We start from the raw sequence: 15,228 nt of genomic DNA, 5'->3' as shown, positions 1-15,228 counted from the left end.
AACATGGCAATGATGATGAGGCTATATGAAAACCTGAACGCAGGACATGGCATGGGAACAACGCAGACGACCCGACAAAGACTGAATGAGAAGGCACAGACTAAATACACACAGGAGGCTAATGAGAGAAGTGGGAACACATGGCGGAACAGCTGACACACATGTGGAAGAGCAAAACTAAACACGATGAACACAGGAACACAAGACCTCTTCAAAATAAAACAGGAAACATAAGACGCAGACATGACAACCTGAACTTGACAATGTAAGACACAGACATGAAACACATGAAGGGCAAGGGAGACTTAACAGGGGTGGAAGACACAAGGGGACTCTAATGACAAAGAACTATAACAACAAAAAAAGGAACTTAGAAAACCTGAAGGGCTTAAACATAAACCATAAACTAAAACTCAAAACGCTGGGTCAAAAGACCCAGGATCGTGACAGGTAATGCTAGCGGGAAGAGAGTGCGAAGCCATTAATTAAAATACACTGATTCAAGAAGTGGTTATCACAAATTTAACAAGAGCAGCTGGAGGAGGGTCACTGCTGTTTGCTTGGTCATTACCAGAAAAACATTATTTTCCAAGCTGCTCTTCACCTGAGTGGCACAGGAGGCAGAGGAGCATCTGATCTTGCTGTAGCTCATTACAGAAATAACTGTTTTCTGAGTACCACTTTCTGCATGCTCGTCGTACTGATGGCTCGCTATCAAAGTGGATACCCAGCAGATGATGGGCACTTGTACTCGATATGAACTTGGCATAAGAAATGTCAAAAAAAAAGTCATATGCTGAAAATGTATTTGAGGACTAATTCTTAATAAAGGCAATGTTCGAATTTGTAAAGAAAAGCCATTTCACTATAAGAGCGGCAGCGATGCGGCACAGCGCCTGAGGAAATTGACTTTCATACTTTTAAATCGATTGCCGTTACTAAGCTTGAGGATTAAGGATGGTGTTTGATCAGACTTTTATCTGTGACATAACAGAAGATACCAGTGCCCTGAATGAGAAAATGCAGGAATCTGAGGCAGGTGAATAAAAACATGCATTAATTAGCTTAAGCCTGACAAACAAAACAAGCATTGGTGCAATGATCATACTTTACGTTTCTCTGTTCGCACATAAGTGGAAGACATATGAACAGGAGTTTAGCAGAGTGGCTCAGAAGTGCAGTTTGTCATAATTTTCTCTTTCCATCTCAGAGATTATGCCACAGCTCCATCATCAGGTCGCCGCTATGCTGAGTCTGTTTGGAAGCTTTTATTTATGCAGCCATATGCTCCCTAGGCTGAAAATAAAATCATCAACAAATCATCTCTGATGGTCCCCCTGACAGATATACCCCGTCTCCGTATTGTGAAAGTGCCCATACAGTTGAAGACTTAAGAACTGAAAGGCTTGCATCAAAGAGGAGATGTCAGGTGTCCCATAGGAGCGAATAAGTCAGAGCACACTCACTGCAGGCAGTCACTGCAATAAATATGACACACTCGCTGATGTGTCTCACATCTGGATGCACAGTACGTTGCATATGAGATCTTAGTAAAATATCATAAAAGAGAATTCACTACCTTTATTAAACATGTGTTGTTTAAATATATAGACCTCTGTCATCTGTCTAAGCCTATGGAGCATTGTCTGCACTCATAAAAAGTTAAACAGGAAGAATATGCATTATTCTGCTTGAATATCTAGTAGCAAACACATACGCAGCCACTGATTTGTTATGCAGCGGTTTGCAGACAAATAAGTATTTTATTTGTGCCATCACGCCAGATATAAAAGTTTAATGCATTATATAACTCTGACTTGGATATTTTATATAGTTGTTACTGTTCTTAAAGTTGTATTGACTTAGCAACAGAAAAAATATTCATTATGGAGTTACTGTACTGTGCAAAAGTCTTGAACCACCACTCATTTCTTTAATATTTTGCTTCCAAGGAGCAAGATTTTCTTTTCTTTTTTTTTCTTTGTTTTTCTGTTGAGTCCTTGTACCTGACCATGTTTAAAAGAATATATATGTATATTTCTAAAACCATATAGCACTGACCTGTGAATCAAGAGACGTGCCACTGTTGTGTCCACATATAACCAACAACGTAGCAAAGAACCAAGTTTATTTTTTATCTTTCTGTAATTTGTTTCTATTTCATTAGTGGAATCTATGAAACATGCCATAAATAGTTTGACAGGCATAAAATAGTATTTTTGCTCCAACAAGGTGATTCCCAAAGAGCTTTTACCTGAAAACTTGCCATGTCTCTGCATAGTATAGAGTGAGTACATAGATACATTTTGAGGAAACTGTACAAGTGATGGAAAAAAGAAGAAGTGGCAGGCCTGAAGAGGACTATCTACAGAACATGAACACTATTTGCAAGTCATGTCCTTAAGAAATAGGAAAGAATCCGGCAATGACCTGACATAGTGCTTTTGCATCCCATCAGAGATGGTTTCAGTTGATGGGTAGCTATCAAGAAGCTATTATTCAGGAAGGGAAAGAGGAAGAAAAAGCTGAAGAATGACAAATTTGAACATTTTATATTGTTATGGGAATATTGATGGAATTCATGGAATTCTGAACACAAAGTCACTCACAGCAGACCACTATCAGTCAGGGATTGGCCTCCCCAGAATATTAACATTACTGAGGTTGTGCACAATCATCTTGATAGAGAACAGAACAAAAGAAAGAAACATCCAAAGAAGAACTTTGAATCTCCTTCAACAAGCCTGGAGAACTATTCCTCTAGACTCCTTAAAGAAGTTTCAGGAAAGCTGCCTTAGAGAGTTCAGGTGTTAAAGAATAAAGGTGGTCCAAACAAACATTGGCTTTCATGTCCTGCTTGTTACAAGTGAACTCTGTTTTTCTCTTAAAAGCTGCATTCCCATTTGTTTTTGCATCTTTCAGTAAATTGCTGCATCTGTTTTCCTAAAAAAAAAATATAAAGACATTTGGGTGCCTTGAGACTTTTGCACTGTACTGCGTCCTTGTATGAAAGACTTAAGTCTTAAAGGCTCGTAAAACCCGCTTATATCACTTTGACTTCCATTTAGATGTTTAGACCACAGCAGTAAGATAGGAGGGGTGGGTGAAGAATTGACAAGAATTCAGGTACATAAAATTAATGAGTCATCACACATCAAACAGCAAACAGACATAAATGAAAGATAGAAAGGGAGTGCAACAGTCAAAATGACACAATTAATGAACATGTGATAAAGCAAATAAAAGGTCTCTGACAAAAGAAAATAAATTGGGCACATTCTTATCTGACTAATGAACAGTCCCTCGTGTCAGTACAGCTCTGGGATGAATCACGACAGACAGTGGAAATAACACTTTTCACAAAGACTGTATTTTGATCAGATAACTTGAATGATAGCTGAGCTTGGACACAGAGCGATATCATCAAAGCAGAGTCAATTAGAAAGGAAGACAAACTGAGGTGACAGAATCATGCCTCAGTTTGTCACAATTATGTGACGCAAAACAATCCAAAGTCAAGCAAAACATCACTGGTGTCAAATTTAATTTGGACCAAACACTAGAAATAGAATAAATGCTCTAAAAGCCAAAAACAATGCTCTTTTGATTTTTTTTTTTATCTGACAGGAAAATAAACTGTGAGGAACAGTTAGTTAAAAAGAGAGGCGATGTTGTCTAACTTAACATCACTAATTGGCAGGAGGTGGGTTCAGGAGGCTATCACATATCTCAGGATCGCTCTCTTGAGTCTGATGAGCTGTCACTAACTCAATTTCAATTTTGGGATTAGCATGCACCAAATAATTGTGGTCGTCATAGCTGTGCAATGGTAGATATATGTCTAGATTCAATGATTTAACATATCATTTGTACCAAAAATAGATTCTGCTGTAAGGCTTAAGCGCAAGCATCAGCACAATGTACTTTATTTTAAACAACATGATACTTAAGGGCTGGTCTCATCAGTCGCTCCGACCGTATCAGCATGATATAGATAATTATAATCTGTTTGACGACTGCTTTTCTTTAAACCAAACTGTGAGTCATTTTTTTTCAGAACCTTTTCTCCTTTGCGTACTCGTGCTTTTGCGACATCTTTGTGGCGCTTCCCTCGAAGTGATTCTTCCTGTAAGTGAGTGTCACGCGGCATGAAAGAAAACTCACAGCATCGCGCCGTATTAAGGGGGCTGGTGGGTGGGCCATGATGGGGTTGTGCTAAATTTCCATTTTTACTGGGAAACTTCTATCACCATGGATACTGTTAGGTCTTTGAATTTAGAAGCAAATCAGATTTTTTCTATTTTTCCCCCCCATCACAGAATTTTCTGTAGATTTTTTCTAAATCTTAAAAAAAAAGGTTACAAAACGACAAAAAAGAGAGTTATGAGGAATAAATGAAGTAATGCTCGGAAAGCTGCAAGAGATTAATCTGACACACGTTGCTTCTGTTTATGGAATGTAGATTCAGCAGAAGCATTCACTAGATTTCCCAAAATTGTGATGTTTGAAAGTACCCTGCAGCTACACATTATATACTAAATCCCTTATTTCACATAAGTATATAACCCAAACATTGTAAAGAACAATGACCACTATGCTTAATCCAGCTTTCAGTCCTAGTGTACAGATAAAGGATTTCTGAGTTTGATCTTCTGGTGAATCTTATGAGGTTGTGACCATTAACAAAGACCCAAACATACACATCAGGGATGTCAAACTCATATTACATCGTGGGCCACATACAGCCCACTTCATACACGACAGAGAAATACTGCTGTAGTAAATGCTGCTTTTTATTCTTCTTCTCTAACACATAAATAATTTTCCTATGATCTACAAAATATATGCTTCCTTCTATTACTTGCATTTTTGTTCCATGCAATAGTGGTTGAGGTCGGTTAGCAATAGTTAATGATTAGTACCTTTAATTCAACGTTACTAGTTACAAAATTTGATCTCTTTAAAAGGGTATTTACTCTGTCATCTACTAATTTTACCAAAAATGAGGACCTGTTGTTGTACATGTCATTGGTGTAGAAGACCTTTATCTTATTGTACATATACTTTTGAATCTACTGACTTGATCTCATTCCCTATTGATGTGATATCAGGTTGGATATTGGTAGCATGTCCTGCACTATGGAACCAGTCACAGCCTTTTGGATTTTTTACTTGTAGCTTTAGCTGAACTAAAAAAGTATCCAGTGCTGTTTTGGAGTGTCATTCTCCTCTTCAGTGGGCCACTCTGGAGCTCTGCTTAGCAGCAGGTGCTTCTTCAGATTTTAAGTAGACACTTACTATCACCCACACGCAATTTGCATTTTACTGTGATCTGCTCTCCCTTTTCACCCACAAATTCAAAACAGTCTGAATACTTCCACGCCATAAAGGCAGTCCTTGCTTCTATCTCCCTCACTGAGCTACACGATGGTACAACTGCTGGATTAAAAGAACAGACCTTCTGTCTGCCTGCCTGTGTGTACAGTATGCGTGTGTACATGTCAATGCTCTGCCAATCTCTAATGAATGTGTCGTGTGTAAGTAAGAGGCATTGAAGGCTAAACGTTTGGAAATGTAAGCACTTTGGAGGAGAGAGTACCCATGAGTGGCTAGCTATTGCTTTACTTCACGTGTACGTGAAATACAAAATTATTTGGTTCTGCTCCTCTGAGTTTATTTTGCTCAATTTACAGGGTCACCCTGTGGCCTCCTCTTTGCCTATCTCAGCTTGTTCACTCTTGTCTCCAGTCCTTGAGAAGCCCTAGCAAACTGCTGTTGCCAAAGGGGGCTGTGTATGTGAAAACACACATCTCTCCCTAGCAGATGGTAGTTTCGGTGGCCATACTGTCCCACCAGCCAGACTGCCTTCCAGGGCTTGGCCATCTCCACAGCCGGCCCAGCGAGCTACTGGCATCACATCACCCTGCTGACAGGATCCTTTTTATGGATTAGGGATCCGCAACACGTCTTCAAATGCAGGTCAATACCCTGCTTTTCTCTGCCACTTGAGTCTATTCTATAACCGACAAAGACACCAGTTGTGATATATCAGTTGTGACAATGCAAAGACACTCTCACTGCACTCAGTTGTTTCTTTCTTTTTGGGGTGGAGGGAGGGTGGCAAATATGAGGAGGCAGCTTTCAAATGGAGCATCGGTGAATTATGACAGAACTGTCTGTAGATGGTGTTGAAATGGACAGTTGGTCTGGCGCTGTGTTTTTATGTCTTCCAACACAGACACAGTCATCTCTCTGTGCATGTGTTTCCCATCTATTCCCAAAGCAAATATGTTTTCCTTCTGTGTTGTGTGAGAGAAACGCGTATTGCTTTCACTTTGACAAGATTCAAAATCAGATATTCATCCTCGATGTCCCAGCAAATCTAGGCATCGACACCTTTTTAAGCTGCTTACAGGCTTTTATGCCAAAGGTATTCATTATTCAGAACTGCTAACGCTGGTGCAACTAATTGCATGCATCTACAGTACACGGGTACACATATTTGAGCATAAATGTGTGCAAAGTCGAGCAACCGCCATCCTTACTTTTGTAACTCTGATTGGAAGCTTGCTGCTGTCATACACAGAGAAGCAAAAATACAGTCCTTCGCTGGGGGCTCCCTGCTGTTTATGTTTAGACTGTTTAGTGGTGGGAAAACAAAAATGACGTGCCTTGTGAAAACCTCTCTTTGCTTTGGAATAAATTCTGGTCAAAAGCTGAATATATTTCCATTCATGAATGCCAGATTGAATGGCTGGATGGTCAGGACTGGCACAGGCGGTCCCGGCTCTTGCGCTGTGGCCGTAGAGAGGTTCTATGCGTCTTTGTATTTGTATGTGTGTGAGTATGCCTTTATATGTGCGCATACCTGTTTAAACATAAATTAAAGCCAGAGGTCAGCGTGAAGGTTGGGTGCAGCATTTAGGGATGGGGATGTGTGCGGCTGTGATTTTTGTAAAGATGCTGATGCATGGGGAATGTGTTGGTGCTAATGTGAAAACACAGAGTGATAAGAGGGAAATGAAAAGGTGTTTAGTTGGCGGAGCAAATATGTGTGTGCATACGTGTGAACGCCTCGCGTTTTGAACCGTCCTGTTGGCCGTTATCCTCCCCCCCGCGCTTAACCTTGAGATGAGCTGATGAAGTGAGTGGCAGTTTCTAGAGACATCCATCTGGCTCAGAGAGATGAGCTCAGCTTCACATGCTGATATTCTCCACAAGAGTGAATGGAGAGCGCAGTACGACGCCTGCTGAGAGATGGACAGACAGGGCTGACTGAAAAATGAGATGGGCTGATGGGTAGACAGGAGGATAATGATTCAGAGTGAGAAGAGAGTGAGACAAGTCTTTCTTCTCCAGCAGACAAAGCCAACACGATGCACTGGAGAGACAGTGAAGGAAAAAACATGTTCAAACATTTTTTTTTCCGCAGTGTGGCTCCGTGTATGTATTTCCATGATTAATAACTTTATTTATTTTATATTATACGCATACATATGTGTTCCTTATAGCAAAGATGCCAGTGCTGTGTGCATTGCGGATAAGAAGGTCCCCTGTGGTGCCGTTGTAATCCCGCCGTGTGTCACGAGGTCTCTGTAGAAGAAGACCTCAACCACGGCTTTTCTCTTTGTGTGATTATCTGCGCTTTTATGTACAGGCCACCTATTATTCCCACAGGCCATTAAAGCTATGGAGAATCAAAAGGGCTCGCTACAGGCAAAAACCCTTCAGTTTACAGCTAAAAAGGGAACACGGGGCACACTGTAATATGATTGGTAATGATTCAAAAGAATACAGCATACAACCTCTCAAGAAAATCAGATGCAGGAAACATGCAATGCAAATATAAGTACAAACAGAGGAACCTTTTATCTCTTGATATTACCATGAAGAAAGTTGCTGAAGATTGTTTATGTTTTACTCAGCATTTTGCCATAGTCAAGGTTCAATGACAGGAAGCTCTGATGATGATAAAAAGCAACGGGCTTCCAAGTTCATCTATAATGCATGCAGAACTTGTTTGTGCATATGTTGACTTGCGCAATGCCAGCATTGCTTTCAATAATAAAGCTGGATTTCTTATGCTGGTGTTTGACATTTGTGCGTAAATCTAGTGTATAAGCAGATACGCGAAGCTAGGGCTTCATTACAGTTTAAGACATTTTAAAGGTAACAATGAACTGCTCTTTCAAATACTTATACTGTATATTTATAATATTCTTTACAGTTTATTTCCATATGTTCTTGTCCTCTCCCTACAGAGTTGAAAAAACACTTCCCTGACATCATAACTTAACTATGGGAGCTTGATAAAAGTAGTAAACCAGTCTGACTCTCACTTATTAGCTATAGATTGTGGTCCATATCAGCAAGTAAGGTTTTCTAAGTGACAATCAGGATCACAATGCAGGATCAAGTAAATAAAGAACCAGTCACACAGCTTGGAGACCACTGGCAACCGCTGGTCATGAGGGAAAAATTTAATTCCCCAAACGGCTGGCAAGTGGTTACTGGAAGTTGATGGCATTTGCAGTAGATATATGTCCCCCACACACACACACCCGTGGCAAGTTGATAGGGAAAAATGTATATTACTCCACCTGTTGGCAAAAACCTCTTTGTGGTTGTTTTTCTAGCAGTCACTCACTCTCACAAGCTACTCGCTCCGCGGTACGGAAAGTGCAACATAAACTGGAAACTGAGGCTGGATATTGTTTCAAATAGGGCATGATAAGTTGTGCACTTACCAGAGAACTGGGACTCTGATGTTACCTGCGTTCTTTACACACTGTTGCTCAACAGACATCGCTTTGCCTGTGACTGCTGGTCCCTTGCGGATGTTCCAGGCTCCTGTTGCCTAGGTAAACCTCATATATTTCAATCAGTACTATTCTTCACTCTCATTGATGGTCGCTTCAGTCACTCACCTGGAAGCTGAGAAAAGTTTCTTTGGTTCCACCCACTTCCCTTCACTGGCAGTTATTTCGCCCAACTTACACAATATCTTTCACTTTCCATGGTGTCTAGTTCCCGCATCACTTGCAACGTGTATGCAGTTTTTCTAACCTGTCAGGTCTCTTACTGCATACCACTACATTTTCTTTCATTATATCGCAATTTATCCCACATAAATATCCAAATAATACCACAGTATGTGTCAAACCTTTTTTCTTGTAAGCGCACTATTTGGGTCTTTTCACACAGCTGTACCTTTCAGTGTGAACTCACTTATACTCAAAATAGCAGTGGTCAGTATAAAAGTGCACCGTTTGAGACACATTGTGTGTTATGTGTCTAATTTGTCCATTCATTCTCAGCTAAATACCTGCTTCACGCGATCCACCATCTTTCTGCAAAACAGCCTGAACCATGTAGCTGTATCGTAAAACCTAATCTTGACAGATAAAAGTGATTTGATCAGATATGACTGTATGATACTCCTGACAGTAAAAGCTGGTCAGTGGGCACTGAGTTTAAAAAAGTTTTCTCAAAGTTTACAGAGGTAGGGCTATAGCTTTGAAATGCACACGTTTTTTTTACAATTTGTCTTTTTACAGGTGCATACATATTTATATATGTATTTATGCACAGACTCCAACTGTATATACACACACAATAGCACTCTTGTAAGATATTAATGATGTTGTGAAAATAGTGTAGCAGTAGTCGGGGGCACAGTTTGCCACCAGAGCAAATGGGAAAGTTCTGTTTCCGAGCAAAGCCCTCATAAAACATTCATGTGACTTTTGCCATGAATTGGTTATCCGGACTGGGGAGGGAAGAGTGACAACGCACCGTCACCCGATAAAGTCTCCCATCTCTGTACTTCTCACCTCACACACTCATCACGGTTCCTTTTAAAATACTTCCAGTTTTAGATTCTCTCCCATGCATAAAGGAGCAGGAGCCATTTTAGTCACTGCAGCTGTCCAGCAAAATTTACTACAACCTTGGAGAAGTAATGCCCACTTATCTCTCTCGTACACAAATGTAGTTGATTTAAAGGAATGCCTACTTGCTATTCAATATTAATGGTCAGATAAAAAGGCAGGAAAGGATTTTTGAATGTGGAGGAGACTTGGAAGGAGTCATTTCTGAAATATGCATGAGTGCACATATGCACTGCTGGCTGTTTTGATGTGCACTGCTTCTCTATGCAAAAATAAGGGAGGGGTACGTCAACATTAGTAAAAGTAGTGTCATAACTGGCTCAATAAAGGCAACAAGTAGGGAGTTGATGCAAGAGATTTACTTAAAGAAACTTAACATTCATTAAGTCTTTAATAAAGCTTTACCAACACAAGCAACAGGGGACTGAGTCAGCAAGATAAGCAGTTTTAGCTGATGATCTTGGGCCACTCTGTATAAAATCATTGTCCTGCCTCTATCGTGAAAGAATAAAAGTGGTCATAGCAAATATTAACTTTCAACCTTGTTACAATTGTACAAACTCTGTTTTTGCCTTATGTAGGATATTCCAATGTATTTTTCCACATTTCAGTACATGTCTGCACCTATTTCCAATTTTCCCTGTAAAGCATATAGCAAAATTAGCTGTGGTTCAAAGCCATGGTTCAAGATGTAAAATTGAAACTATATTTTTATTTTACGGATGGATAGGTGCATAATTTGTGCTTATACTTAGTGTTATGCTTTCATCTGTCTACATCAGTGAACTCCACTGATATGCAGCTCGTACCAGCATGAAGATCTATTTTATGACTTAAAAGCTTGCCTAATTACTGCGGCATTGTTTTTAACACAGTCATTAATGTGTTCATTCTCATACAGTTACACTCTGCTCAGTGCTGTGAGTGCTTTTCTAAGCTGACGTTTTTCATGCTGCATCTAGAACACCTTTAACCGCTTAGTTTTCTTTTTGTTTAATGTATCACTGGAGAAAATAAATGCATTCATGGACAGGCCAGTGAATCATCAGCTAAATTTAACAGATATGAAGTGGATGCAAGTAACTAAAATGTTTTTTTTTTGTTTAGTTTTTTTTGGTCCACAGCTCCACATTGCATCAGACACCGCAACAGAGGGCCTTCTCATCCGTGAACGCATGATTCATGTGGTCAGTTGAGTGTATCTGCATTAGAATTATAGTGCATTTTAATATAAAAAGGTCCAGTGATAGAGGAGACACAGCAGACCAATAATGTTTTTTTTTTTCTTCCATAGAGTATTAATGGGATCTTATATAAATATTGCAGGTACTTTTAGAGCTAATGTATCTGGAGTAGTGACCTTTAATGAGCAAATGTATATTTAATGTTATATTTACTCACTGACATGAGTGTAGTTTAGAAGACGGTGGGGGTCGACCCCCTGACAGACGTCTTCATGAAACCCAGCCTCACAGTGAAGTAGAGTCCGACCTGCGACTGTTAAATACCTCATTTTGTTGCAGTGAAGAAAGGAGAAGAATACATCTGAGCTGTGGGAATGTGAAAAAGACGTTTGCATGTAATCCAAATCTTTATCCACTGTCATCTATGACAACACTGCCACTCACATGGTTATGTGGAAATGTGTGTTTGCAAATTGTGTGTGTGGATAGGATAATACTTAAGACGTGGTAGCCAACTCTGTTCAGGATGTTGCTGGGACACCAAAAGGCTTTTCACACTGTCGGAATGTAAACGCGTCTCTATCTCTGGATGTCTCTGACATGTCTGATGTGTTCCCTTACACATACACTCACAAACTGGGTTTAACTGTGAACTCTATATTTTCTCAATAACCTTATTCTTTGTGTTGAGTTTAAGGAATGCACAAAGGAGTTGTTCAATGTGTTGCCGAGCTGAGTCTAAACAGGAAATGAATCTAGGTTCCTGATAATGCTTTGTATCCATAAAGGTCACAGATATAAGGATGCACACCGTATAATGTCAATTGTCACAGTTTCCATGCCAGCGCTATGGAATTATACTTCACGATTGATAGGCAGTGCCTTGGAGAATAAGGATATATGGGATACAAGAGTGAATGCAAATGCACATTGGTGTTTGGAGAGCGCTGACATGATTGTAATATTTGTATCTGACATGCATCAGAAATAGGATTCTGTGCCTGCCGACACTGATTTCAAACGTGAGGAGGAAGATCATGTCAAGGAGGCGTGTGTCACTCGTCTCTCCTTCAGTTTGCAGCTTGGCAGGCGTCACAATGTTTTGCACATTGAATTTCCTGTGTTTAAATCTGACACGCAGGTTTTGTTTTCGTTTTCCCTTTACCAAACTGAATATGATAATGTCACTTGGGAATTGCTAGATGAAAAGATTTCCATGGTGCCGTCAGCTTTTTTGCTGAGGAGATGAATTGAACAGTAGACGCAGGGTTTGAAACCAATACAGCATGCATTATAATGAAATCATCTTCTTTTTTCTCTTCAGAGAAGCTATGCTTTGAAAATGGAGTTTGCAAACCAAATTGGATTAGAAATGGTGGATATTTTGTTAGGTATCTCTCCAATTTCACAGTGTGTGTTTGCTTGTAGTGTGCGTGAACCTGCTTCAGTACCGTAGGATTCTTCCATGTGTAGCTATCAATATTAATGCCGGTTCAAAGCGTTGGGCTTTCAAACAGACACAGGTTTCTGCTTTATCTTTTAAGTTCTCTGTTTGACCCTGCTGCACCATCAAAAGATCAAATTTCAGATGTTGTTTACGTAAACCAGTTGCAGATGTCCTGTCATCATCTACTCTTACACCTTGGGTTGAAGATGCTTTTACAATTTCACAACCCTGCTCCAGAAATGACACGTCTTGGGGAGCAAATATCATATTTTGCTCAGTTAGTTGCTCAGATCAGGTATTTCAGGCAGCTGTGACTTGATGCAGGCTTTCACTGCCTTTTTGAACAATTTGTGTTTGACTGAACAGGTACGCGCGCACACACACACACACACACACACACACACACACACACACACACACACACACTTAGCTTTATAGCGCATTCACTTGAGATGCATAACAGTGATTTACAGCTCAAGTGTGGACGTTGAGCAAAGTAAAAGTGCAGGGAAAATGTTTTTAAAAATCTATAAAATCCTGTCATTGGGATTAGATCTCAAAAAACACATCAATATAACAACCAAAGCCAAATCCCACTGTGAATATCTCAGGGTTTGTTCCATCACCATGCTGCAGAATCAACACGTGAAGTGTATAAATATAAATATAAATGTGATTCTTATCAAATTTTTTCTTTTTTCAATTGCAGCTTTGAAAAAGGGACGATTCTGGATCACTCCAGATCCCTACCACAACGATGACCACATCCAGATTGGACGGGAAGTAAAGATATCCTGTCAGGTACGGTAACAGAAAACACCGGGAGACTAAGCACACATGGTTATGCGTATAATACTGAGCTAATGTTAGTGAGTGTAATAAAAATAAAGCCTTTTAATGTCACAGGTGGAGGCAACACCTCCAGAGGAGCTGACATTTAGCTGGCTGAAGAATGGCCGTGCCCTGCGGAGCTCAGAGCGTATGGTCATCACCCAGACAGATCCTGACATCTCACCTGGAACCACCAACCTGGACATCATAGACCTGAAATTCACTGATTTCGGCACGTACACCTGTGTGGCTGCTCTGAAGGGAGGAGGCATCCCGGAGATCAGCATCGATGTCAACATCTCATCCACAACTGGTGAGCCTCACACCCCTTTGTGGCATCGACACACCTACACACCTCCCCCCAACAGATCTGACACAAACACGTTGATTTCTCACAGCTACGTTAGTCAAACTCCGTTGGCTTCAATTTTTTAACTGTCTCATCAGTCCCATCAGTTTTGTAGATCATTTTAATATATTTATTTCATGATGGTCAAAAAATAAAGTGCTGTAATGTCACAGCGTTACATAATCCTCCATTGCATTGTTAAACCATATATGCTCACAAGCATGTTACATTTCGTGGGTCAAAACTGGCATGAAAATGAGTATTCAGTATCTGACGAGCATGGACAGCTGATGGATACTTATCTAGCGATTATTAATATCTGCAATAATATGTTAATTCAGCATGGAAAATGTTTGGAATCAGAGCAAGTGTTGTTGGGGCTCAAGTTGGATAGAAATGGTGGCAGTCCAATGAAAGTGGATCAGCAGGCAGTATTACGGCGCTTAGAGAGGAAACGTCAGCTTTACCTATGAGGTTTTTTTGTTACATAGGTGGTTTACCTCTTACCAGCATACAACACCAGCTTATCCTGGACACTTAACCTTCCCCAGAGCTAGTTTGTTTGAGATAAGAGATGAACTCATACAAATTCACTTTCTGCTATCAGGTCCGTTCTCAGGAAAGTAGTGTCCCAAATCCTGGACTTCAGTAATAAGAGTGTCTATAGTTTTCAGAGAGTTTTACTAACTTATTTTAATAACAAGTCTTACTGGTCAAAAATGCTTCAAATGCGTAGCTATTTTCAGACAGTGCTTTTGAGGCAACTTTTGTTATGAGTAAATAAACTTCAATACAATACTGCTATATAGAGTTTTTCTTTGGCTGCAATATTTTTCTAATATTTTTGTTTCATCATCTTCTTAAAATATGACACAGTGTGATTGCTGCCAGTAAGCTTGACCTTTCATGTGACCACTCCCAGCGTAGCTAGATTGGGAAATCTTAAGTTGTCTCAATGAGTTGATTACCATCTCTGTACGAACACAGAGCTTACTTGCTGATTTTAGGGTAAGTGAAGTGAAATTAAATATTCTGGATATGTTGGACTTGTGTGATATAGTTGCCAAGTTACAAGAAAAAAAAAAAGATTTCTTTTGAAGGGTGCTTTCACCCGAATTCATGTGTTCCCATATATTTTTACTGCTGTCTGGTGAGGTTATTACATATCCGCCACAATGTGATGCCCTGTCACGGTGGAGATGAATAGAGCATTACTTATGGTGTTGACAACATGGTGCAATCATCATATTTTTCCTGTCTCAGAGAATGGTTGACAATAAATGCGTATTTGCAGCGAGGTTTGGGGATTTGTTGTATCAAGTTCACAAGTTTCAAGTCATGTGGCGCTTGCATGTTCTCCCCGTGTTATTTCTGGGTATTTCAGCCTCTTCCCACAAATCAAAGACATGCATGAGAGGTCGATTTTCAACTCTTAATTGGTCATAGATGTGAATTATCTCTTTGTTAACCCTAAAATAGACTGGTGCAATGGCTTTACTTCAGCTAAAGCTAAAGGGAAAAATCCAT

General features: G+C 39.9%; 1 protein-coding gene across 3 annotated transcripts in view; it reads left to right on the top strand.

Moving 5' to 3' along the window:
* Window positions 1-15,228, top strand: part of LOC147312342 (MAM domain-containing glycosylphosphatidylinositol anchor protein 2) — a 198,961-nt gene that overhangs the window by 115,837 nt on the left and 67,896 nt on the right. For all 3 annotated transcript variants that reach the window (XM_086263598.1, XM_086263597.1, XM_086263596.1), the window contains exons 7-8: window positions 13,231-13,322; window positions 13,428-13,665. In XM_086263598.1, the coding sequence (XP_086119724.1) occupies window positions 13,231-13,322; window positions 13,428-13,665 (330 nt within the window). The remainder of the gene's footprint in view (window positions 1-13,230; window positions 13,323-13,427; window positions 13,666-15,228) is intronic.

The sequence above is a fragment of the Aulonocara sp. 'chitande type north' Nkhata Bay genome, linkage group LG15, assembly GCF_057382095.1.
Source record: "Aulonocara sp. 'chitande type north' Nkhata Bay isolate Kocher_YH1m ecotype deep benthic linkage group LG15, A_spYH_male_GT1.1, whole genome shotgun sequence".
NCBI classification, from domain to species: domain Eukaryota; kingdom Metazoa; phylum Chordata; class Actinopteri; order Cichliformes; family Cichlidae; genus Aulonocara; species Aulonocara sp. 'chitande type north' Nkhata Bay.
The sequence above is the reverse complement of the archived record's forward strand: the minus strand, read 5'-3'. Positions and strand labels throughout refer to the sequence as shown.